Source organism: Phocoena sinus, chromosome 10 (genome assembly GCF_008692025.1).
Source record: "Phocoena sinus isolate mPhoSin1 chromosome 10, mPhoSin1.pri, whole genome shotgun sequence".
In the NCBI taxonomy this organism is placed as follows: Eukaryota; Metazoa; Chordata; class Mammalia; order Artiodactyla; family Phocoenidae; genus Phocoena; species Phocoena sinus.
The window spans coordinates 53,886,862-53,913,100 of record NC_045772.1 but is presented as its reverse complement, the minus strand read 5'-3'; the positions used below and the strand labels follow the sequence as shown (position 1 = coordinate 53,913,100).

General features: G+C 45.6%; 1 protein-coding gene across 3 annotated transcripts in view; it reads right to left on the bottom strand.

Moving 5' to 3' along the window:
- Positions 1-26,239, bottom strand: part of PPM1H (protein phosphatase, Mg2+/Mn2+ dependent 1H) — a 271,045-nt gene that overhangs the window by 77,161 nt on the left and 167,645 nt on the right. For all 3 annotated transcript variants that reach the window (XM_032645109.1, XM_032645110.1, XM_032645108.1), the window contains exon 5: positions 8,748-8,832. In XM_032645109.1, the coding sequence (XP_032501000.1) occupies positions 8,748-8,832 (85 nt within the window). The remainder of the gene's footprint in view (positions 1-8,747; positions 8,833-26,239) is intronic.

Below are 26,239 nucleotides of genomic sequence, written 5' to 3'. Positions count from 1 at the left end.
GAGGATTGAGCATCGTCTTCCGGCTGCTCTCCTCTCTAGTTCTGGGCAGAAACCAGCTTCAAGGGAAGGGGATGGAGGTGAGCACAGCACTGTGAAGATACACAACCGTCCCATCCCAGTAAGAGTCTCTGAGTCACAGAGGGATTGAGCCGTACTAGGAGAGGACAAGCCAGAGGAAGAGAGGACCTTCTGGGACCTTCCAGGAAGCCTCTCAGTAGAGCAGAGTGCATCCCCGAACCCAGGTCTGTCTCGCTCCAGAGTACATGGACGTGAGCCCCACCATCCTGGGCTAGGGGAGAGCTTTGAGCACCTTGGGGATGCAAGGCGGGGAGAAAACAGGGAGTAGAAGCAGGAACCCAGATCCCAGGGAGGGATACGTATGTACTGGGCTTGGGAGGAGGCTGAGTACCAGGCTTCCTGCGGACACTGAGACGGTGCTTCCCAAGGTTCCTCAAAATTGCCTGCTGGGGAACACAAAATGCTTCCTCCTTCTAATAAATTTTCCTTCTGCTGCTTTGTGGTCAGCTTGCCAATAAGTAGTGCCAGCCAATAAGGGGATTATCCCAGGTTTTGGGGTATCCAACCAATGGAATTCACACAACTAACACATGAGCTCCTGCAGGTGTAGGCACCAGGGGTTAGGGATTCAAAGTATAAAAAAGAGACTCCTCTGCTTAGAGCTCACGCATTAGCAGGGGAGAATGAGGAAGGCAGAATGGGTGGAAATGGAGCTACATTCAGGGGTAAGGAACAAAGAGTGGGGTCAGAGCGAATCTGAAAAGGATCTTCTTTTCATTGTTTTTAAAATTAAAAAAAATTTTTTTATTGAAGTATAGTTGATTTACAGTGTTTCAGGTGTACAGCAAAGTGATTCAGTTTTTTTTGATGTCTAATCTTATTTGTTATGCTTATAAGTTTTTTTGTTTTTTTTTTTTAATTTTTGGCTGTGTTGGGTCTTCATTTCTGTGCGAGGGCTTTCTCTAGTTGCGGCGAGCAGGGGCCACTCTTCATCGCAGTGCGCGGGCCTCTCACTGCCGCAGTCTCTCTTGTTGTGGAGCACAAGCTCCAGACACGCAGGCTCAGTAGTTGTGGTGCACAGGCCTAGTTGCTCCGCCGAACGTGGGATCTTCCCAGACCAGGGCTCGAACCCGTGTCCCCTGCGTTGGCAGGCAGATTCTCAACCACTGCGCCACCAGGGAAGCCCACAAGTTATATATACACCTTTTTCAGAATCTTTTCCATTATAGGTTATTACAAGATATTGAACATAGTTCCCTGTGCTGTACAGTAGGACCTTGTTGTTTATCTATTTTATATATAGTAGTGCCTATATGTTAATCTCAAATTCCTGATTTATCCCTCTCCCCCACTTCCCCTTTGGTAACCATAAGTTTGTTTTCTATGTCTGTGAATCTATTTCTGTTTTGTAAATAAGTCTATTTGTATCTTTTTTTAGATTTCACATATAAGTGATATTTTCTTTCTCTGCCTGATTTACTTCACTTAGTATGATAATCTCTAGGTCCATCCATGTTGCTACAAATGGCATTATTTCATTCTTTCTTATGGCTGCGTGATATCCACTGTATATATGTACCACGTCTTCTTAATCCATTCATTTGTCGAAGGGCACTTAGGTTGCTTCCATGTCTTGGCTACTGGAATAGTGCTGGTATGAACTCTGGGGTGCACGTATCTTTTTTTGAATTAGAGTTTTCATCTTTTCCGGATATATGCCCAGGAGTGGGATTGCTGGATCATATGGTAATTCTATTTGTAGTTTTTTAAGGAACCTCCATACTGTTCTCCGTAGTGGCTGTATCAATTTACATTCCCACCAACAGTGCAAGAGGGTTCCCTTTTCTCCACACCCTCTCCAGCATTTATTATTTGAACAGCTTATTTATCCATTCTACTCTCCATGGCACTTGGATAGTTTCCAGCTTGGGCTCTTACAAATAGTGCTGCTATGCACATTCTTGTCCTTTGGTGTAAACAGTGGTAAACACTTTGTTAGGTATATACCTAGGAGTGAAATTGCTGGGTCAAATCTTTTTTCGAAGTAGTTTTTGCAATTTCCACTCCCATCAGCAGAATATGGAAAGGCAAAATACTCATGCATGAAATGAGAAGTCACATTCCAGAAGAGGAATGTAAAGTCATCTACCTAGAAAAATTTTATATGAATTAATTCTTTAAATGTTTAGAATTCTCAGTATGTGAAAGCAAGTTATCAAAATGAGGATTTTCAGTGTTCAATATACATCCTTTAAAAAACTGAATAATCTCTCCTCTTTCTTGCCCTTAGGAAAGAAAGAAAACTTTGTCAGGTTATATGAGAGGAGGTTTGGAAGCCTTACATTTCAAGATGATTTATCCTGATAGAAAGTCTACGGTCACAAATGAAATGAAATTAATAAAGTCAGCCAAGCCACTGGTGGTCACTAAAGGTCATACGAACAGTCAAAGGAGATGGCTCTTCCAAAGCCAAGGCTGGCTGCCTGATGTACAGTGCAGGAGGAGAATATTCTGGTTTGGGTTAAAAAAAAAAAAAAAAAAGAAGAAGAAGAAAAAATGTGAAATGACCGAGACCTAAATACATATGGGTTGGAGTCTTTCATTAAAAAATTCTCCCTGTCTTAATTTGTCCTTAAAATCTCAAAGTAGCAAAAACCAAGCTTGTATATATAAGCTATTACAGAATTGGATATTAAATAAAGTTCTGTCTGGTTTATGTGGATCTCAAGGAAGGTTCACATTTAAATTTCGACATGGGATTGCCCTCATCAGCCACAGAGAAGTAGCATGCCCCCAAAACAACTTTAAAATTGAGATCTTATGATAAAGGAGTCACATGGAAACTGGAATACAAATAGAGATATTAAACAAAATTGCCAAGATCTGTCAACTCTACAACAGTTTAATGTATAGAATAAGGGGTAAAAAGTGTTCATTTACATAAAACATATAAGGTTTCCATATTCATATGCCTAATGCTTTTTCTTCCCCAGTAAAAATCTGGGGAAAGGCATTCATTTGTAGAGTGAACAACGCAGGTCAGCAAAAAGGAAATGCCTGCATATCTCCAATCTCTTTGCATAAGCAAATGGAATTGAGAAATTTTATAAAAGACCACAGTAGTCCCAATGACAGGACCGCCATGAAAAAGTTCATATATAGTTATATTTGAAAGCTAAGAAATTTTATTTTGCCTCTGATCTAGGCCCTATTGTAAGCACTACAAATATTAACTCATTAACCCTCATTCCAATCCTGTGAGGGTCCTGCAATTAGCCTAATTCACAGATAAAGCAACTGAAGCACAGAAAGCATTTTACAGTTAAGTTTTTGCCCTAATAAACTTCAGTGAATCCTATCTACCTCTCTCAAAGCATATTTAACTTTGATATATTTAAAGTGCCCAACTTTTTACTCAGAATGTTTTGGGGGATAGGGGCTTTAGACTAGTCTAAAGATCATTTACGTATAGCAACTGCGCAGAAAGACTGATTTTTTTAAAAAAAAGAAAATGTAGGGATTCCTTCTCATGATGATTTTGTTCAGCTGTGTGGAATCCATTTTCTTAGGTCTGCATAGTAGGTTTGGAATGCCTCCATGCTAAGTTTCTGACCTCTCCCAACCTGGAATAAATAATACGTCCGTTTATATTCATTTTCAAAATGAGGCTCTAGAATTGGCGAGGTTCAGTCATAAAGGCTAATGTATTCAGAGTCTTCCCGGAGCCAGGGAGTGCTCCTAGGGCAGCCACATATAAGTTCTGCCCTGAAAGCCTGGGCAGTGCCAATTTCATGCTCTAAAATTCTCCTGGCTTCTTCACGATGCTGGTGTGATCAATGGAACCTATAGTAAACATGAAAAATGTCAACCACTCTAGCCTGCCGTTTTTTTTAATTCAAGATTTTGAAACTCAAATGCAGTTTTGCAAAGGGCGGTTAAATGGGGAGAGAGGTGGGGCTGGAGTGGATTTGTCCCTGACTCAGCCATCAGGCAAAGCAGAGTGGTGGTGAAGTTGTCTCCCTGTGACTGCAGCCAGGCTCCCGGGCTTAACAACCTGCTCTCAAGGTTAAGGGCCACGTCGAGGTGGCAGGCCAGCCATTTTTACTCACTAGCACATATGACCCTTCCCAATGATAGCATCTTGTCTTAAAAGCAGGTTCAGGCTTAAGGAATGTACTTCTTGGGAGATAACGCTTGAGCGTGAAAAATCCCAGAGAGCCAAGAGGTACAGTGCTGTCCCCCTTGAAACCTTTCCAAGCTCAGCACTAGGGAAATGGCAGACAAATCAAACCAGACTTGGTGTAGAAGGCTGCAGGCAGTTCCAAGGACACCGCAAGAAATCACCTAAGATAATGTTGCACTTGTGTGTATCAAATGTGTATTTGAAACCCACTTTCATCTCTTCTGGACATTGCCCTTGATGATAAACAGCTGCAGACTTGGATTATCTACAAGGACAGACGTACATTATTTGAAGGTTTGATGATACCAGCACATCTTAACGTAATCAAATCAGGGTTTATAAATATGTCTAGGCAGAATGGAGGGGGAAGCCATTACTCTCACACCTCGGGGCTATAGAGGTCCCCCCTAGAGGGAGACCCATTTCTAGCTGTCACCCGAAGTAAAAGCGGGGGTGATTTCCTGGAAGCTGCAGCATCAGAGCAGTAAACCCTGCCGAGAAACGCCCACAAACCAGACTGTTTTCCCTCCTATCTGGGCATTGACTCCATCAAAACATTCTGTCCAGCTTGGTGGACCCCCTTAAATATTTTATTTCAATCACCCTGGAAACGTTAAAAAAAAAAAGCCCAGCGAGAAAAAAAGCAAGGCTTAGTCGTGACTCCTAGGATCATCAACTCTCCCTGACTGCTGGGGCAGAAGTGCATGGTCCCTGACCCCTCCATCGCACACCTGCCACATTCCATGTGAACAAGTCAAAACCTCAAGCCTGCCTGATTAATCACCCAGCCCAAGAATCTACAGAACAAAGTTCACATTACCCAGAGAGCTGTCTGAAGGGCCCTCTGAGGTCAGGATGCAAGACCAAACAAAATTAATGTGCCTGCCACATCCATCATCTTGTAATCTGCTTCCAGTTCTGTAATCCCCGAACGTCTGGACTGTGCATACCAAGAACATTCCTGTCCGACGTGGATCAAAACGATTCATGTACAAAGGGCTCCGAACCCTCCCCACCTCTAAGAAAATCATTAACCATTTCTACAAGTCAAACAGCCCTGGGACTGCAGTCATCTGCTCAAACAAGTCTCTAGGGACCTGGAAGTTTTCATGATTCTATCATATATGTTTCTTCAGACATCATGAAAATGAAATTTGATTTGACCTAAGAATAAGGAATACATTGTTAACTTTCTGGTGATGTACTAATTCATTTAGATTATGTAAAGGATACAACAGCTCTCATTGCACAAAAGTGGTTCACAATTAGTTCAAGGGAACTGATGTTCCCCCAAAATGAACTGGTTGGATTAGATGCACCTAAAATTATAAGATACATATTGTATTTTATGTTATCGTGAGATTACTTTTCACTATGACCTCAGAACATGTAATGAATATTTCAAGGGAAGTATTCCTACACATTTCACTCAGGAAGAAAGGAGATTCAGAGACATTCATTGTGTGAGAGACCTGAGGTCACACAGCTCTTGTTTGGGCTGGGCTGAGAGAAGCCCACATCACCCTGTGTTTTCCTCTCATAATTGATATTATTTTTAAGATTTTATTCTATAAACCTCCCAGTTCTCTGAAATCCATTACATAAAGATTTCACCACAAGGTTATTTTATGCTCCCAGCCCCCTAATGCTCTCCAAAACTTCACCACAAAGATTCACATCACAGATCATGTGAATATTATTACTGGATTTCTTCATTCCAAAGCACACATTCCTAGATTCCTGATGGAACAGGAAGTTGGACAACCAGGATATTTTATGTTTTGGTCATTTACACTCCTGTTGTCTGAGGAGAAAAATTTTAGGTATAACTTCCATATAGAGAAGCCTATACGGTTTAGGAATAAGGATGACAAAGAATGGGGACAGTATTCTCACCTTTTAGAAATTTAGATATTAAGACTCTGTTCTGGGGGCTAATAGTGTCCATTGATTATGCAAGAGTAACATCAAAATACACATTAATTTTAGGACCATTAGGAGTGATTCTTAAACAAACATACAGGGACAATATCACTGAGGCGTGAAGACCAGTAGAATTTGAAGTGGCAAGACTCTGATTCATCCAACAATAACCAAGTGAGTATTACATGCCACAAAAACTTCCACATATATTATTTCATTTCATCTTTGCACCTGCCTTCTGGGGTTTTCTGTGCCCATTACTGACAGTGAAGCTGGGGATCAGTGAAGGGCCTTGCAGAAATCACAGACGCAGTCATGTGACAAGGCTGAGCTCTGAAGCCACACGCATCTCATTCCAGCCGTCCCAAAACAGACCACTAATACTGGAATCTGAACAATGTCAGCATTCCCCTCCCCCTCCTTAAAAGTTAATGTTTTAAGCTCTTGGTATCATTCTTGCCACGTGAAAATGTGAAAGTATTCCAAAATAAAAAAAAAAAGTGGATCTGCTATTACTCATTGCCTTTAGCAGGAAAACAGGAAGTGGTTTTTACTAAGGGTCATGGAGGTGATGGGACAGGGAGGGGCTGAGGCATGGGAGGCAAAGGCCTGGTGCCACTGTGAGAGGTTTCAGGGGAAGCAGGGTAGGTGCTGTGTGGTAATGACCCAGACATCAATACGAACACTGGCCCCTTTGGTCAACACACCCTGATTCAACACGAGCTCTGTGCTAGGTACTGACAACGTGAGGTCCCTAAGGTAAGGGGCCTGCCCTCCGGGACTCAGTCTGGAAGGGAACACGGGACTTGGAAAAAGCAATACAATACCACATGCTGACAGCCATGCTGTGGGCTTCCACAGGGCGCTGCGTGAGCACCAGGGACTGGCCCCCTGCGAGGGGTAGGGGACATGTCCTAGAGGAAGTGACATTTCTTTTGGGGTCTCAAAGTATGAGGAGGAGTTTTCCCGGCAGAGACAAAGGGAAGGGCTCTCCAGGCAGAGCATATTTCCAAAGGCATGGAGATTGGAGAGATCACGGTGTGTCCTGGAAATGGAAGACGGTTCTCCGTGGCTGCAGCCCGGGATGCACTGTGTCCCTGGTGAGGGCAACGAAGAAATGATGCTGGAGAGGTGGGCGGGAAGCCCAGTTCTGGGTCTGCCTTCTGTACACTGTGGGGAGCCAGAGGTTTTTAGGGAAGAGAGTGACAAGATCTATGTGATGATCACGTGGAGGGGGCTTTGTGGAAGATGGACTGGAGAGAGTCAGCCAGGTGGCAGCGAGGCCAGCTGTTATGAACTCTACTTGGAAGGACCCTCGCAGCTCTGAGGTCCCCGGTGGCCCTCTGGTCTAGCTCTCTACTTTATAAGAGACAGACCAAGGTCTGGAAAGGTTAAGAGACTCGTAACAAAGCTACCCGGCTGGTGACTAAGGATGGGGGCAGGATGAGGTCCTGCCGGCTGCTGCCAGTCCCTTCTCCCTGCCTGGATGGCCAAAGAAAGTGAAAGGCTCTAACATCTGGGCCCCCGGAGGGGCTTCAAGTTTATCTGCTTGAAAATAGCAACACATAGGTTGGAAAATAACTGTAGTCAAAGAGTGAAGAAACGTTTTTACCTTGGCTTTGGATTCCTGTTGTCTTATGGACCAGGTAAGTACCAAAAGCAACACAGCTTAGCTACCGAGTAAAACCAACACAACACAGCCAAGGGAATTGAGGGAAGTGCACGAGTTCTTGCTAAATCAACCAAAGTCATCAAATCCTGACTGTTCCCACATGCTGGAATTCAGAGACATGAGCGAAGTCCTTTTGGAGTAGGCTGGATCAGTTCTTTCCTAAGAGCAGACGGTCACTATCTTAGCCTTGTCGTCTAAAAAGAAAGCCAGTTGGCAAGAAAACAGTTCATCCACAGAACTACTATTCACAGCTAGTGCCGAAAGATGCCCACTGCAAAGCAATCCTGTATGATCATCACCGTTGCAGAACAGAATGTGAGGGCAGGGAATATACTCTGTTTTTCAGAAAGCTCCAATTTTCGAAGAAGCAAAAATTCTCAAGATCTGAAAAACCAAACAGCCCTCCTAGAGTCCTCTCATAATTTCACTCCAAAGAGGGAGATCTAACATGGAGAATTTATTTTCAGGGTAGACACAGATTTTCTGATACCTGCATTTCTCCCAAAGGGCCCCTGAGACTTCATATCGGAGCAGGAAGTCCTGGTGTGTCATCAGACTCTGGGGGCTGCTCACATGAGATTCAGACTCGTCTGAACTCCTGTGGTTGAGTTAAAGTGAGTGGCAGGCCTGGGGAAAACGTATCAGCATTCTTTACCACCACATTTCATATTGTACATACCAAGCCATTAAAGGAAACAGAGCATGCCATGTCTTTGATCGGTCACAGATGGGAGAAAACCAGCCACAATAATAAATTCACGGAGGTGGAGTGTGTCGTCACACACGGAGCCAGGATGTGTGATCCAGGAGGCGTGTATGGGGGGTGTTAACGCCATATGTCGTTTTACTGCTGTGGGCCTGCTCCCAGGTCAATAGCAACATGTTCCTGCAAAACAGCTCCGACGCCATCCCTGACGCTGCGGTGCTCTGCCAGACCTACGTGACTCTTACCAGGTACTGAAGTCGCTGGCGCTCAGTCTCAGGGGTGAATTCCGAAGACATGGGGATGATTTCTCCATTTCTGATGATTATGGCCCTGAAATGGTGAAAATGCATGTCAGCAGCCAATCTCATAAGTACCTCGATTCCGTCCTAACTCCATAGCTTAGTTCAGAATACACCTGAAACTCTCAGAGGATACTCTTCCCTCTGACCTGCACAGCAAAGCTCAGTGTTACCAACTCACCACATTGTAAGTATCTTTAAGAGCATGACATTCTCGTTAGCTCATGAATCTGTGCAGTCCAATATGGCAGCAACCAGCCCCATGTGGGTACTGAGCATTTGAATCATGGTGAGTGCAAGCTGAGAAACTGAATTTTTAATTTTATTTAATTTAAATTCATTTAGCTTGAAGTTAAGCAGTCACAGCGGGCTAGTGTAGCAGATAGTGCAGCTCCAGATCTCCGTTACTCAAAGTGTCTGTGAGCCAGCAGCTTGTCAGAAATGCAGACTCTCGGGTTCCACCGCAGACTTCCCGTATTGGAATCTGCATTGTCGTAAGATGCCCAGGGAATTCAAAGGTACGTTAAAATCTAAGAACGCCGGACCTAGGCTCCTGAGTTTCTAAGGTAATATCCTGGGTCCAGGAAAACCACTCTTATCTCATCTTAAAGCTCAGGAAATTCACATACTCTCCAAAGTGTGCCCAACAGCTACTGCCGACTCCGGGACTTTTGAGAGAACAGAGTTCCCCAAAGCAGACGTCTAAAAGAGGAGTTGCCGGATTGATAACTGTGCAGCAACCTTCCCTAAGCCTGTTCTCGGTGGAGCCTCCTGTGCTCAGACCTTGTTCCACAGTGGTCCCTGCAGCCGCCTGCCAGCTATCGATCAGTTGTGGCGGAAGGCTGCCATTTCTATGACAAATCCAAGCGGCTAGTGGAGCTGCATTCTATTCGAACCACAAAGCTCCTGGTATCAGGGAGCCAGAGACCTGGGGACCCAGCACACTTCTCTGTGAAGAGCCACAAGCACAGGGAATACCATCAATGAGCTCAGTTCTGGGTGGATGCCTCACTGACATGGGGAGGCTGCATTTTTTGTGCCAAGAAGCCCTGGGCACCCCTCCCTCCCACCGCAGAGGCAGGCAGTCCCTGACTTGGCAACAATCCCTATAAATGGCTGCAGCTGCTCGACCCCCTCCCCTGCTAACCCCTCACCACCCATGCCCAGTTGCTGCTGTCATAGAAACTAGGGGAGGGGGGCAGGCAAGGGAGGAGATGACAATAAAAATCTTGGGGGCATTAGAGAATTTATGGATCTAGGAGAAAAATGGTGGAACTGTAAGAAAACGGGAAAGTTTTGCAGGGGCTGACCCTGGGAAGAGGGTGGCTCTTGCTGTAATACTCGTATCACTTCTTTTATTATGCCGCCAAAAATAGGACAGATTAAAGATTCCTTCTTATAAACCCAGAGTCACTTGTAAAATGCAACCCACCTCCGCCAACCCCAAGAAAGGTGATATCCACCATTCACAAATCAGTGAGTTAATGGAAATCGTCTTTGTCCTACTTATCGGCTGAGAATAACTGTAGTAAGAGTAGGGGTTTTGATAGAGGCTGGAGAAACTTGGAGAACTTGAAAGGAGGGGTCAGGAAGGTCAAGGTTAGGGCCTAATCTTAAAGTAGCGGGAAGGGCCCAGAGAATGTGGGGCACTAGAGCAAAAGGCATTATGCAGTAAATTCCCACAGCAACCTTCTGTTTCAAAATTTTGCTAAAAGCTAGTCTTAATTCTTTTCCCTCCCTTTTCCTACATGGCCCCTGAATTCCAGCTTCCAGGCTCAGACTAAGAAAGGTGGGTATCCGGGAGGGAAGTAAAAGATCGCGGTAAGAGGAGGAAGGAAGGGACGGTGGAAGATGGGGTGTCAGGCAGCGTGGGCCCGTGGGGAGCGGCCAACCAGACCATGCAAGAGCCTCCTCCAGGACCTAAGTGTCAGGAGGTCAGGGGCCTGGTCTGTTTTGTTCACTCTCATATTCCAGATGCTTGGTATCTTGCCTGCCACCTAGCAGGAGCCCCATGAACATTAATTGAATATAAGAACAGATGAGGGCTTCCCTGGTGGCGCAGTGGTTGGGAGTCCACCTGCCGATGCAGGGGACAAGGGTTCGTGCCCCGGTCCGGGAAGATCCCACATGCCGCGGAGCGGCTGGGCCCGTGAGCCATAGCCGCTGAGCCTGCGTGTCCGGAGCCTGTGCTCCGCAACCGGAGAGGCCACAACAGTGAGAGGCCCGCGTACCGCCAAAAAAAAAAAGAACAGATGAGAGAACTTAGGAGAAGCTTTGCCTTGAGTCTGAGAGGAAGAGAGCAGAACTAGGGAGGCAGCGGACGTTCGCTTACACAAGGAGAGTTGGGTGGTTGTCACAGAGCCGAGGGGGGCGTTCGCCTGGAATCGCACCTGCTCCCTCAGCCATCTTTTCCTCTTCTCCTGACCAGGTGAGTCCATCCATCACTTCCAACCCCGGAGTCCTTCCTACATCAGTTATTCCCTCTGTATTCCCAACCTCTCTCTCTGCTGGCTTTGCTACCACACGCAAAACACTTTGTGTTTAAAATCAAACAAAACAGAAACCGAAACGAAAACCAAAGAAACAATACTCTCCTAATCTGAAACCCACTTTCAGGGTCTTTTCCCCTTTCTTTCCCGCTAAACCAAGGTTTACACATTCATTACACATTAATCTACATTCAGGGGCTCTACTTCCTCACCTCCCACCGATGCCTCAAATACAGGTAAATTCATTTCTTGCCTTCTCTCTAGCTGACTGCTCTCACCAGTCCCCAAATGGCCTCTTTGCTGCTACACCCCGTGACCATGACCTCATTCCCACCTTCCTAGGCAGCATTTGTTGGTCCCTCCCGACCCCAGCTTCTGGGGCACTGCTTCTCCTGGTCTCCCTCCGACCTCCCAGGACACTCCTCTCAGACTCCTCTGGGGTTGTGGGCTGCCATTCCACCTCTCTACCCACTCCCTGGACACTCGCTTCCCAGCCCTGTAACCCCCAAGATTTGGTTTAGAGGCCTCTCCTACATGCTCTTTAGCCTGGTGCTGCCAATATGGAACACAACCTGTTTTGTTACTCATTGCTTAGCTGTCCGCCTTCCGAGCTGGCCTGTAAGCTCCTAAGGCGAGAGCCATGTCCGTCCTGCTCACGCTGAGGCCCCACTACTGTGCACAGAGCCAGGCAGTTACAAGCAGTACTGGCTACAGAATTTCTAGGGTCTGGGCCAAATAAAAATGCAGGCCCTCCTGTTCAAAAATTAATGAGGATTTCAAGACTGTGACAGCAGAACATTAAGGCAAATGTGGCGGCCCGCACAGGTCACAACCCCATGAAGCAGGCCCTGACTGTACGCCCTTAAATGTTTACTGGATGAATCGATGGCTTCAACCATGACACACGCCGATGGTTCCAAGTATCCTTTCCGGCCCACACGTCTCTGCTGTGCTCCAGCCTGGAACAGCCAACTGCTAACAAATATTCACTTGGATACTCACTGGCATCTCAGACTCGACGTGTTTCAGACTTAACGATCCTGCCCCACCACACCCCCTGTCTCAGGTAACAGCATCCCTTTCCACCGGGGGGCGGGGTATTCCAGAAGCCATCTCACTTTTCTCCCTCTACACATCCAAACAGGCAGCAATCCTGTAGAGTTTATCCCCTCAGTAGCATGAGAATCTGTCCCTTTCCTTGGTTCCTTCTGTTAGTGCCTGGGTTCAGGCCACATCAGAGCTTGTCTGCCTGACTCAGGAGCTCTGCTCCCCAGGGTCACCAAGATGATTTAAAAGCATTACTTGCATCACGTCAGATCCCTTACTGCAAGCCCCTAGGTGCCTTCCCAGCATTTCCACTTTCCTTCATTATCTGGGTTTTGTCTATATTTCTGGTTTCAGTCTCACACTTGCTATTCCTTGCACTCTGCCTCTCCCTTCTTCTGGCCAACTGATTCCTCTCTGAGAGTCAGCCCAGGAGAATGCCCTCCTGGTCTACCTTCGATGCCCTTTCTCTGTGACCCCGTGGGGTCATGTGCCTGGTGTACCACAGTCCTTACCAGTCTCACTGAGATGGCTGGCCTCTGTGGCTGTCTCTAACTACCTGAGGATGTCTTCTGGGCAGAGCCTAAGCCCTGGTTTCTGAATCTCCAGCACTCAGTGTGTGGCCTGTGACAGACACGCAATAACTGTTTGCTGAGGGATAAGCGGCTAAATGGATGAAGAGTGAACTGGACTTGGGTGGATGAACAGACGTGTCCAGAAGCGAAGGTCCCAAATAAGACTTTTCTTAATAACATGATCTGTAACTGTCTAACTGTCTACCGCCTGAGCCCTCAAAAACCCACGTGCCTTTTCATTGGTTTTACAAAAAGACAAGGGACCTAAAAGGATGTTGTTCTGGCTGAATCAACGCTGAAAAGTGACTCAAACGATAAGGGAAAACTAGGCAGGGCCCCCGTCCTTGGTGGGCAGGGGAGGGAGAATGCAGCCACCACTATGTTTACTCTGTTTTTTCATTTCAAATTCGTACACGACGAGGTAGCAGCATTCAACTCCAATGTTCACTGCTGGGGTAACCCTACTAATTCTTTCATAAATAGATCCTTATATCTAAATCCACTTACGTACAGAACATTCTTCACTTCTGTTTGAACTACCGAGTTTTTCCTTTATGAGACACCCATGGATTAAAGAATGACAGCAAGTCTGGCGGCCAAACTTTCCAGTCCCTGCATCACGACGCCTCTTCCTATGCGATTCCCGGCTTCCTTTTGATCTTTCTCTCTTTCATCCCTCTGATCTAGGGATCAGCTTGTCAGAGAGCTGGTCTCCAATCTGGAGTAGGGCAGTGAGAGGAAGGGGTTTCGAAGGGAACAGAGTGCATGTGAAGGCTGACAAATCCTGTACGAAACAACCAGTAACGTAGAGACATGCTTTTAAAGCTACAGTCTCTCATCACAGGCTCCTTATAGACGTCATATCTTCTACTTCATTATTTTATGAAATGTTTTTACTAAACGAGGATAAAAAAGCTATATAGTGACACGATAAGGGCAATTTATTCCTAACTGATGAGAAATTTGAGTTCAGAGAACAGGTGCTAGAAAATTCTGCTACTTATATCCTTGAATGTCACAATTTGGAGTCAAAAAGAATTACTTTTTGTTCCCCAAGCTGGTCAAAATGTAAACTGGTCAAGAGAAAAATAAAGGGCCAGACAGGATGCTTATTTCAGAGAGTCTCTCAATTTTGCACTTTCTCTTAAGGAGATCGCACTAACTCCTGTCAAATCCGGTCTCAAAGCAGGAGTGACACTTTCCAAAGGCATCTGACAAACAAGCAAAAGAAAAAAAAACAATAAAAGATGTGATTAGGCAACCGACCAGAAGGGAAAATGCAAATGTTCGATAAACATATGAAAAGAAGCTCTACCTCACTGGTCCAGGAAGAGGCAAATTAAAGTAAAAGTAATGTAATTTTTGCTCATCACAGTGGCAAACATCTATTGAAAACATTAACAATATATAATAGTTCTCACAGGGTGAGGGGAAAAAGCCATTCTCATAATTAAAGGGAACATAGACTGTTATACTTTTGAAATCTCTTAAAATTGTAACTACATAAAAAAATGGTTCAGCCACCCTACTGTGGGGAATATATCCTAAAGAAATAAAGTGTTCATTACAGGGCTTTCCTGATGGCGCAGTGGTTGAGAGTCCACCTGCCGATGCAGGGGACACGGGTTCGTGCCCCGGTCCGGGAAGATCCCACATGCTGCGGAATGGCTGGGCCCGTGAGCCATGGCCGCTGAGCCTGCGCGTCTGGAGCCTGTGCCCCGCAACGGGAGAGGCCCACCGCGTACCGCCAAAAAAAAAAAAAAAAAGGTTCATTACAAGTCAACAATTCATATTTGACATTACTTGTTGTGGTAAAGACTGGAAACAGTATGAAACAGTTTATCAAAAGGGGGAATTGTTGAATGGATTGGTGTGTAATCTATGTTATACAGTCACTTAAAAAGTTAAGTCTGTTTTGTAACCTGCAGGTATCCATGATGTATTGTTAAGAAAAGCATATTGCAGGGCTTCCCTGGTGGCGCAGTGGTTGAGAGTCTGCCTGCCGATCCGATGCAGGGGACACGGGTTCGTGTCCCAGTCTGGGAAGATCCCACATGCCGCAGGGCGGCTGGGCCCGTGAGCCATGGCCGCTGAGCCTGCGCATCCGGAGCCTGTGCTCCACAACGGGAGAGGCCACAGCAGTGAGAGGCCCGCGTAACACAAAAAGAAAAGAAAAGAAAAGAAAAGCACGTTGCAGAGTAATATGGGGAATAATCCCATTTTTATAAAAACAAAAACTGTATATAGATACCCTATATACATGAAATATCTGATTCCAGGCCAAAATCCTATGTGTGCGCCTTCAGGCTCTGCAAAGGTTCTACTGGTCAGGCCTGCCAGGAAGCTGCCCTCCCCAGCCCTGGTGCCCAGCCAGGGCTCTTCAGTCTCTGAGGGGAGCTGCAGGCCAGGGCTCCCTCTCCCCACCCCACCATGGGTCACATTTACATACTTTTCTGCCTACCCAGCCGAGGCACCTCCACCAGGAGTCCTGGCTAAGATACTTTTCCCCCACTCTGACTCAGTACTTTTCCACTCCTAGTCCTTTCCCTTTTCCACCACCTACCTGCCATCCCACCCCCATCCCCTGGTCCAAAGGCACAGCCTTTTGTTTGGAGCTCCTCAATACCGAGCAGATTCCTCCTGCCCTGCTGCATGTCATCACCTGACCCTGGCCCGGTGCCCCTGTGTGGGGAAAACGGAACACCTTGCTTTCTCTTTGCCTCTTGCCTGCACTAACAGAGAGTGAATAAGGCTGTCACTGTCCTAACTGGCCACCTGGACACCTGGCTGTCTGATAATATAAGTTATGTTTGAATGAGTAGGGAGAAAGGCATGGAAGTGGGAGAGAAAGTTAATTTTCCTTTACATATCTTTGTATCATTGGACTTACAGGAATCGTGAAACATTCCTTTTGTAAATTCTGAAGAGGAATTTATTTGCCCGGATTTGGCCACATATTCACAAAAGGCCCGGAACCCTACTAAATGTTAATTCATCTTTGTAGCACTACCAGTCTTCGTGAACCCTGTGGGACCCAAGCATTAAGTGACCACAGAATTCTTCCTGGGCCCCAAACGTCTCTCAGAGTTCAGGAGTGACTGCAAAACTCTCCTGTAGCTGCATCAGAAGCCACTAACTAAGAAGCCAGTGACAGAATTTTGTTATAAAAATGAGAACTGGTTAAGACCAAAAATGTCTGTACCTTCTTCTACCACTTGTGTTCTAAGAGGAGACCCACAGAAGTAGGTGCAGAACAGCCAACCATGCTCACAAATGAAAACGACAGAAAGACGTTCTGAATGAAGAATGAATGGGGCGACTCGAGGATTCATCAGCCCCTCCTCTGGATGGTTAGATTCCATTCATTTTAGGCGTACAGAAGGGTCTGTACATATGTAATCCTCCCCCTCCTGCCACAGCCTGGGCATTGTGAACTACTCTGACACACACGTTTCTCTGAGGACCTAAGAACTTGAAACTATGCCTCTTAGACACTGACAGTATGCATCCTTGTAATGCTTTTTCATTGGCCACAGGGAAATTTTCAGTGTGTTAAATCAGTGACACTTTGATAAAACGAAAACAGAACAAAACATCCCCCGCTGTCCCACCTCAATGACTGCATCCACTGCCCGTGGGCTGCCTACCACCACACGACTTCCAGATTTCAAGGCCGAGGCAGCCACCCAGGGGTTTGGACGTGGCCGTGGGATGGGAGCGGCACTTCCCCTTAGAGATCACCGTTGGAAGTAAGCGGAGGAGGAAGGAGCAAACAGCCAGCTACACTTCCTACTGCTTGGAAGACATCTCCCTCTTTCCAGGGCAAGCAGAACTCAGCATATACTGGTGAGTGTTGTGGGCAATGTGCTGTAGCTTATGTTCACGGCTACACTCTGGAATGGTCTCACTGTGTACAACACCCTCTTGGAGTGTTTCAGAAAGTCCGCCCTGGCCCCAGGATGCTAGTAGCTTTGAATAGCAGAGGCTCATTCACACACCCTCCTTCCTAGCCTTCAGTGAAATGAGATGATGTTGCCTCGGTGCGCTGCACAGCTCTTACGTCATCGGCTGTGACTATCAAGAAAGCTTCAGATTCAAGCAAAGGAGCAACACATTGAAGTTTGAAGAGGAAGTCTGGAGAATGATGGAGGACAAATGCAGGAGAACCCCAGCCAGCACTTCCTTTCCGTGAGCCTCAGGAAGCTTAAAAGCCCGTGCTCTGCCCAGTGCACTTCAGAGCAGACCACCTGTCAGCCCTCCTGCCTCCTCAAGGTAAAGACTGTGGCCTGAAGACCAAACAAAATACTAAAACTCACAAATGATTTTGCAAAGAGGTACTATGTAAACTTGGTATAAGGACAATTAATGAGCATATAGGTTTTCAGCCTCAATAAAAGGTCCAAGTGGCACAAAGAATGGGGAAAAATTAATATATATCCCTTATATACATAGATTTATAGTTATAGATGTAGATTATATACAATATAGATATATTTACGTATAAAAATCTCCACATATAAATCTCCATCTATAAACATTATATATATTCATATATAGATGAAAATCTCCAAGCTTAACAATAAAGGTAGAATCTCTCTGCAGAGCTGAAATGGAAAAGAACTTCAAAATCGCCAGGCTGCTGGACTTGAGAGGCAGTTAACAGTTTCCAGCAGGCCAGTCTCCACGGAGGGAGAGGTTAAGTAAGATAAAAGTCAGGGCTCAAGCTCACTCCTGAAGGCAGCATCCAAACCAAGTTGCTTCACTTTGCCACACCCCTTGGTTTCTTCTCTCTGCAGCATAGGAACCGCTGGCCGGCAAAGCCAAGTGCTCTGCAGCTAGTGTTTGCAAGAGTCCAGGTAGCACAGAACTTCATTCCCATCTCAAACAGTTAAGCAGCCAGCCAGTCCTGCAGCATGGAAACCACCCACATGTGTAGTAAAGGGGACGTGAGTGTACAACATACAGGAGGAATCTTTCCGGGTTGTTGTAAGTTCTGACAGTTTACACAGAAGGTTGTAATGGGAAAGACAAAGCACTACTGTGGGGCAACGGCCGATGTCAGGCCCTCTCCCTGCTCAGCAAGTCCACAGCCCTGGGCTTCCCTGGTGGCGCAGTGGTTGAGAGTCCGCCTGCCGATGCAGGGGACACGGGTTCGTGCCCTGGTCCAGGAAAATCCCACATACCGCGGAGCGGCTGGGTCTGTGAGCCATGGCTGCTGAGCCTGCGCGTCCGGAGCCTGTGCTCCGCAACGGGAGAGGCCACAGCAGTGAGAGGCCCGCGTACAGCAAAAAAAAAAAAAAGTCCACAGCCCTGAGGGGTACCCATCCATGTGCCCCATCACTGGTAGTGAGGTGGTGTGGTGGCAATGGCACTGGCTTGGGAACCAGAACTTGCAGATGCCAGCCCCACTTTAGGTTAATCGCTAGCTCCAGGCCTTGGTGTCCTTGCCAATAAAAAGAAGGGGTAAGGACAAGGCACCTCCCAGGTCTAAATTTCAGTGATTCTGAAAATAAGCCAAATATCTGCAGAGTGGAGAAACACGGACAAATTACGACAGCTACTACTTTCCCTCTCAGGAGGAGGTAATCCCCCAAATTTAGATTCTGATAAATATAAACCAATACAGAAGTGCCAGGATGGGAGAAGTCACCCTTAGTGCTTCTTTTAAACCATAAAGGACAAGGAGCCCATTATCAAGCAAGCCCCGCAATGTACTTTCCCTGCTGTCACCAGTCCCCTTGGAATGCAAAGCTGCAAACAAAAAGCATCTCTGACCTGATTCCATTACACACTTTTTCAGCTGAAAGTGATTCGAAACGCAACATTAAACTGCACATTTCCCAGAATGGAGGAGAAAACCTGGTACAAGGTGACAAAGAGCAACCATTCGGAAAACCCGTTTTGACAGCGCCTATCAATTCCAAAGTACAGGGAGGAGGCATCCATTTTGTCAAAAAGCATCAGACCTTGTAAATCCTCTTCAGGTGCAGCAGAAGCATCTATCTCCTTCAAAAGCACTAGAAATGTGTCGATGGAGAAGAAAGCGGGGCAGCTGATGGAGTGAGCTGGGGTTACCACCATCAGACGACATCCAGGCTGTTGATGCCAATTAGAGGGGTCAAAAAATAGCTGAAGGGACAAAAATAACCCCAGGAGCCTGGAATTAGCTTTGGTGTGTTTTTAGTCATTCCATTTCCAGAATGGATACTAAAGAAAAAGGGTGCAAATGCGATGATTCATTTAGCAGAACCTCAAATACGCAAGTGTATCAGCAAAAAATATTCACCCGAAAATGGTCAGGAAAAAAAATTCAGATCTTTCCTTAGCAGCAAAAATAAATGACCGCTCGCAGAGCCATAACTGAGTCAGATGTTCCTGTTTTCCTCGCAAGCAGCCCAGTCTGTATTCATACCACCCAGAATAATTTCTCAATGTCATAATTCAGCCACTTTCTACAAACATCTTGCTATACCAGCAACATTCATGAAACCAAGTGCACCCGCACAGCATCTTCCACACCAGTCATGAACGAAAACTTTTTGAGGTGCTTATTTCTAAAAATAATGATAAGGGGTCCATGTGTATATTAACGGTGGGGCTGTTTGTTCTTGTTTTAAAAAATATATTCCACATTCCATAAAATTCACCCCTGTAAAGTGTACAGTTCAGTTTTTAGTATATTCACAAGGGTGTGCAGCCATCACCACTAACTAATTCCAAAACATTTTCATCACCTCAAAAAAGAATTGCTCGCCATACTCATTAGCAGTCACTCCCCATTCCCCCCGCCTCCCCCCAACCCACGTCAACCACTAATCTGTTTTCTGTCTCTATAGATTTGCCTGTTTTGGATATCTCACATAAATGAGATCCTATAACATATGGCCTTTTGTGCCTGGTTTCTTCCACTTAAAATGACGTTTTCAAGGTTTATCGTGTTACAGCAGGCGTCAGTACCTCATTCCTTTTTATGGCTGAATGACTATTCTGTTGTAAGGACACACTACATTTTGTTTATCCATTCATTGGTGGATGGACATTTAGGTTGTTTCCACTCTTTGGCTATTGTGAATAACATCGTTGTAAACATTCATGTACAAGTTTTTATGGGAATACATATTCTCAGTTCTCTTGGCTATCTACCTAGGAGTGGAACTGCTGGGTCACACGGTAACTCCACGTTTAACATTTTGAGGAACTGCCAATCAGTTTTTGAAAGTGGCGGCACCATTTTGCATTCCCAATTGGTGAATTTTAAAACTTTCTTTTAAAGGATCGCAGAGTTCAAACTAAATTTATTTCTGAAAATCCCACAGTGGTTTCTTATTTTGCACAGTTTCAAAAGCACTTAGTTGGCAAAGTTTTGCCTGTGTGCTTCGATCTCAATGCACATATTGAACATTTAGTGGTTCCTTTTCCATTTGTGGTCAGAGGGTGTATATTCTGTTCTTCTCAAGTGCAGGATCAATACCTATAATCTACAGTACTCTACGGTCCCCCAGCACAAATGTACACAAACACTTCTCAAGCCCCAAAATGAGCACATTTTTCTCCTCCTAGCAAGTAGCCAGACTGGATGACTACTGGATGATTGGATGAGCCTCCCCTCCTCCCTCCCTCCCCTCCTCCCCCTCCCCTCCTCCGCCTCCCCTCCCCTTCTTCCCCTCCCCTCCTCTCCCCTCCTTCCCCTCCCCTCCCCTTCCCCCTCCCCTCCCCTCCCCTTCCCCCTCCCCTCCCCTCCCCTTCCCCCTCCCCTCCCCTCCCCTTCCCCCTCCCTCCCCTTCCCCCCTCCCTCCCCTTCCCCCCTCCCCTCCCCTTCCTCCCCTCCCCCCTCCCCCCTCCCCTCCCCTCCCCTCCCCCCCCCTCCTCCTTCCCTTTCTTTTAAATAACTGATGATGACAATAGCTCACTGTTTGTGTGCCAAGGCAGGTAGTACATGCAGAGTCCGGGAAGCAACCTCTTTACCAGTGCTCCATATTAGTTACAATTGGACACAGGTGTGTCCAGTTCCAACCACTATATTTTAGTAGGGCAATGCCATGGAGCAACTGAACTGAGTTCCAAGGAAAGAAATAAAAACAACGTAAGGGATGGAAAATAGATGCCTTGAAGGAGGTTAAAGCAATTATGGTATTTTAGCCTGAAGGAAAAAATGAGCAGTGATTTGATCACAATCTCCTTCTCACAATTTAAAACCATTTTATTGAAAGAATGGTGACTGACCAGTTTCTTCATGCTCAGAGCAACACAAACAAGAGGAAATTCTATTTAATCAAATCAGTAAGATTCTATGGTTGGAAACAAGAAAAGAATTTCCTAATCTTCACATTATACATTGACCGAAGCCAATTCCAATGGGTCTCCGTCCCTGAAATTCTTCAAAAGGACATGAGGGAGCTTTGTCTATATTTGCCTGCCAAGAATCTTGAGGCATCCTTTATTGTTGTTTCTTTATGATGCTATAAATCAGGAGCTACATCTGTGATGTGAGGGCAAAGCCGGATCCACAAACATTCACTTCAGACTGTGTACTGTATAATGTACTTAGGAAGTCTTACAACCTATACCATGGAAGTAAACAGGTCATCCTCAGTGCTACACGCCCCTGCCCAAAATAAGCTACGACATGACTTCACCTGGCAGGGCAGGTGGCTTATCTGTGGCCCAATGGTTAGATAACAGGCTGGATGCCTCGCCTGCAGGGCTTCCTGGCTCTACCAGCCGATGGTTACCCCATGTCAGGTCTTCACATAGAAACGCTTGGGAAGCCCATCTCTCATCCACTGAACATAACCATCATTTGGGTTTGGGGAGCCAGTTGAGGTGTAGTGGAAAGGGATCAGGGCTCAGAGTTCAAAGTCTAGCTCAAGCTATGAACTAGCCATGCTAGGAGCCACTCTGACACTCAATTTTCCCCATTTGAAAAAGGGTAAATACCTCTTTCTTCAGATTAAATGAGTTTATGTGCAAAAGGACTTTAAGCATGACTTATTAAGCGTAGCTGATTGAATCATTAAGGGAAACATACATATCTACAAGTCAAAGTAGAACAGTCATTACTTGGAACTTTGTTATTTTGTATAATAACTGTCCACAATTGTGATCCTAAAGAACTGTATGAAGGAAAAACAGAAAACAAAACAAAAAAAAACAGTGTATCTAGTGACCTCACTTAGGCTTTAATGATGAAATGGCATGCTGACTTCCCATTGTCATTTCTAGTCACGTGTTCAGGTACCCCCAGAACTCCATGGAAAAGAAGGGAGATTGACAGGGTAGTAATGGAGCATTCCTGCTTCTCCTGATCACTAGCTTTAAAACCCCACCCTGTCCATTAATATTAATGCCATAATCTCCTTCAGATTTTTCCAAGCATATCTGCAATTTAAGATTTCATTTTGACAAACAGATATACTAATGGTTCCCATGCCAAATCCCCTTTCCCTGCAAAAATTCCACTGAGCCCATAATTTACCTGTGGCTATTACAATTGTCCAAATGAAAAGTGAGAGTCTTGACTATGTCTGTGGAAACAGAAACGTCTCAGAGGTATAATATATTAAATTTTTAAAATTATGTGTGTATTTATTAAATGTATATAATCTACAAATATATTCTCCCAAGTAAAGGAGATGAAAAGGTCTTAGAATCTGTTGAAATGCCCAGGTTGGACAATGGAGGGTGATGATGCTATAACAACAGGAGAGACAGGAAGAGAAGCCCATCTGGAGGAGAAGACACTGCATTTTGATTTGGACATGTTGAATTCAGCACACGTGCCTGATGCCCAGGGAGAAGGGCTAATGAGTACACAGCTGGAAATGTGGGTATGGTGCTCAGGAATGAAGTCAGTGCTAGAAAAAGAGTTGGGAACAGTTATGTTTATATGGTAGTTAAAACTATGGAACTGAAACAAGTATTCCAGGGAATGTATATAGAACGTGGGGATAAATATTAAGCAAGAACATAGAAAATGGGTCCATTCCCTCATTTACCTGTTGAACTCACTTCACAGAGTAAATCGATGAATTGAAGTTGCCCCCTACAATGTTTTCCATGGAACACTCTTCTGAATGATGATAGGAAACCACCAAAAAAATGCATGCTCAGAAGAGTTTGGGAAACACTTTTCTTTGTCACAGGACTTTTCGGAGCCTTTAGTATAGTAAAATGTGTCATTGTTCTCTAAGACTAGGTAACTGTGCAATAATTCCCAAATCTGACTAGGGGAGGAACATTTCTTAACCGCTCTTCACTTTTCTACCAAGTGTAGGTCAAATTCAGGGATGGATGCCCGTGACTGAGCTATAGCCTAGGGACACAGTGGGTTTCACTCTTGGGAGCTGCACCATCTACTCCCAAAAACCTCCTCAGATGAAAAATCAGGGCTGTTCTCTCTCTCTGATTCCATTTTCTTTTTTGAGAGGCACTTCATTCACAAAGCTTCAGAGGTAAAGGGGGCTGAGACCAGGGCGGGGGCTGCCTGGAAGAAAACCAAGCTCTCTCCCCCTCTCTCCCGGCCCCTTGGTTTTCTCCATTCTAACTCTTCTCTTAAATAATTTGCCAGGTATGAGAGCTCAAGGTGTGCTCCTGTTACCCTGGCTTCAACTAGTTCTCATTAGAAGTTTGGGGGCTTTCTTGTTCTGGTTCACATTTTATTTTTGTATTTGCTGCTTCTCTGGAATGACTCTCCCTCATCACCGGGACTGGGGGAAAGAGGCAGACAGACTGCTCTGGGTCCTGATTCCAGCTTAAACAAAAGAAGACCCCAATATGTTCCAGTCTGGCTCATGAAGGGACTGCATGGGGATTTAAGGCCAAAATGTGTTACTTATATAATGTGTTCCTCTGCCTTATCCTCTGTCCATACATATAGCTAGCTCCCTGTTCAACTTTTGGGGATTGGTAGGCAGGGTCCAGATAGGACCTGTGAATTAGAGTTTTCAGGGCTCAGCTCTACAGCTTCTAATTCCTCGCCTGGGACCTTCCGGAAATCGAGTTGAGCTTTAATTCATCTCTGCAGAATGTCATTGCCCCTCTACAGCTTACCTAGTAGGTCTTTTTTCACACATAGGAATCTCTCTGACATGCAAGGTAAAGAAATGTATTTTGGACCTTATATTTTTCCCATTTTGCAAACACTCAGACCATTCATTAGTATGTTGTTAATTTAAGACCCTATTACTTCTGATGGGAAGTTGGCCAAGAACGGACAGTAACACCCACCAATCAAAATTGTTCACAAACTTAAAACCCAGAATAGACTTATACCTATGGAACATGGTGAAGACAACAGAAGTGAACTTCCTTAGTTATATTTGAAAAATTGAGGTGATTGAGGAAGAGACTAATTGGCTGCTAGAAACTACAGGTTTTGTAAAGCTGATGGATGACAAAGGAGGAGAAGTACTAATTTCTTTCTATTTTACTTGTCAGGCAGAAGGAGAAAATAACGACGAGTTTAAAAAAACTAAGGCCCAAGACAGATGAAAATATTACAAAAGAGAACTCTGCTGCGATAAATGGGATCGAGTCTTCTGGCTTCAACAGATTCCATCCCAGGGCCCTAAAAGTACTCGAAGATGAGGCTGTCACAGTTCTGTCAGGAATCTGGGAGGAACAGCAGTGAAGGGAAGATGTGACCAAAGATTAGAGACAGGCAACTCAGGTTCCCTTTTCAACAAAGGAAACAGTGGATTCTGTAAACTAACAAGGAGGGACCTGATATCACTGTGGAGGAAGATTCTAGAGTAGGTCGTTAAAGGCAAGGCTCGTGAGGGCTAATAAAGGAAAGCAGCAGTCACTGGTGGTCTGCCTGAGTGCACTAAGAGGAAAGCCTGTCCCTTCCCAAGCCCTCTTCCTCCATCCCTTTTTTTCCCCAGGTAAAAGACATGCCACAGGCAGAGTATCTATCTATTTGGACTTTAGAAACCACCAAAATTGTTCATGATCTTTTGGTTGACCACGAAGGATAGGAACAGTTTAAGTAAAAAGAGGTAAATTAAAAGTGGTTGAGGGGCTTCCTTGGTGGCGCAGTGGTTGAGAGTCCGCCTGCCGATGCAGGGGACACGGGTTCGTGCCCCGGTCCAGGAAGATCCCACATGTGGCGGAGCGGCTGGGCCCGTGAGCCATGGCCGCTGAGCCTGTGCATCCGGAGCCTGTGCTCCACAATGGGAGAGGCCACAACAGTGAGAGGCCCGCGTACCGCAAAAACAAATAATAATAATAATAATGAAAAGTGGTTGAAATAGCTGCAAAATTAAAGAGTTTCAGTCCAACAGACGGTCATCGTGATTTGGCTCTGTGGCATGACTGACAGGAAAGTGAGAGTGGGCTCAGCGATGCTGTCCTGACAAGGGGGGTGGCCATCACTCCACACAGCATGGGTCAGCTCAGTGCTGGGTGGTGCCATGTGTGAACAGGGCAATTCCACAAGAAGAGGGCCAGGGCCAGAGACCTGGGGCTGAGGGGCTCTAATCAGCTCTCTGAAGACCACGTGAAGGAAACCAGGGATGTTTCCTCTGAAGAAGAGATTTGTGGATGGTCACAATAGGCGCCTTTGAGTATCTGAAGGACCATCAAGTGAGAGAGTGAGTGATCGTGTCTATGTGACAGGAATATGCCTTTCTTTTCTTAATCTTACTTATCTGTATTTTTAAAAACTGTATACCAGTAACATCTACTGCTTATGTAACAGTAACAAGTTTGCTGTTTGTTTCTGTTTTGTTTTGACCAACTGTTTCATAAAGTAAACACGTGCATATAAATATACAAAATAAGTTCCTGCATGAGAGGATTGTCATAAACAAAAAGGAGGTGCAGGCCGGGGAGTTCTAAGATGCCGCTGCACTGGTAACCCTGGGGATGTGGTTGTGAAAAGGTGAAGAGTATTTACCGAGAAATTTAAGCAAAGAGTAGGAGGGGGGATGAGAGGAGGGAGGGCAACTGAATCTCGGAGACGCTGACTGACAGAGTTAGGAACAGCACAGGAAAGGCTAGGAACCCATGGAAGCATCTCTGCCAGGAACCGCAGCTACGAGCGGGAGAGAGAAACCAGGATTTCTTGCCACAAACCAGTTGGACCCGGTTAAGCTGACTGAAGAGGTGGCTGTGATGTCAGTCAAGATACCCCCAAAGCCAAAGAGTATCTCCAAGGGCTCAGAGAAGAGAAATCTCCTTCTTCCAGAGTTCCCAGGGGGCACTCAATGCCATAATTGGTCCAGTTGGAAAATGAGATTGAGGGAAGGTGGGTGACCAGCAAGAGGAATACCAAAGGCGAAGCCCAGAAGAGAGACCTGTGGTCCAAGGAAGGGGGGGGTGCGGGGGGAGG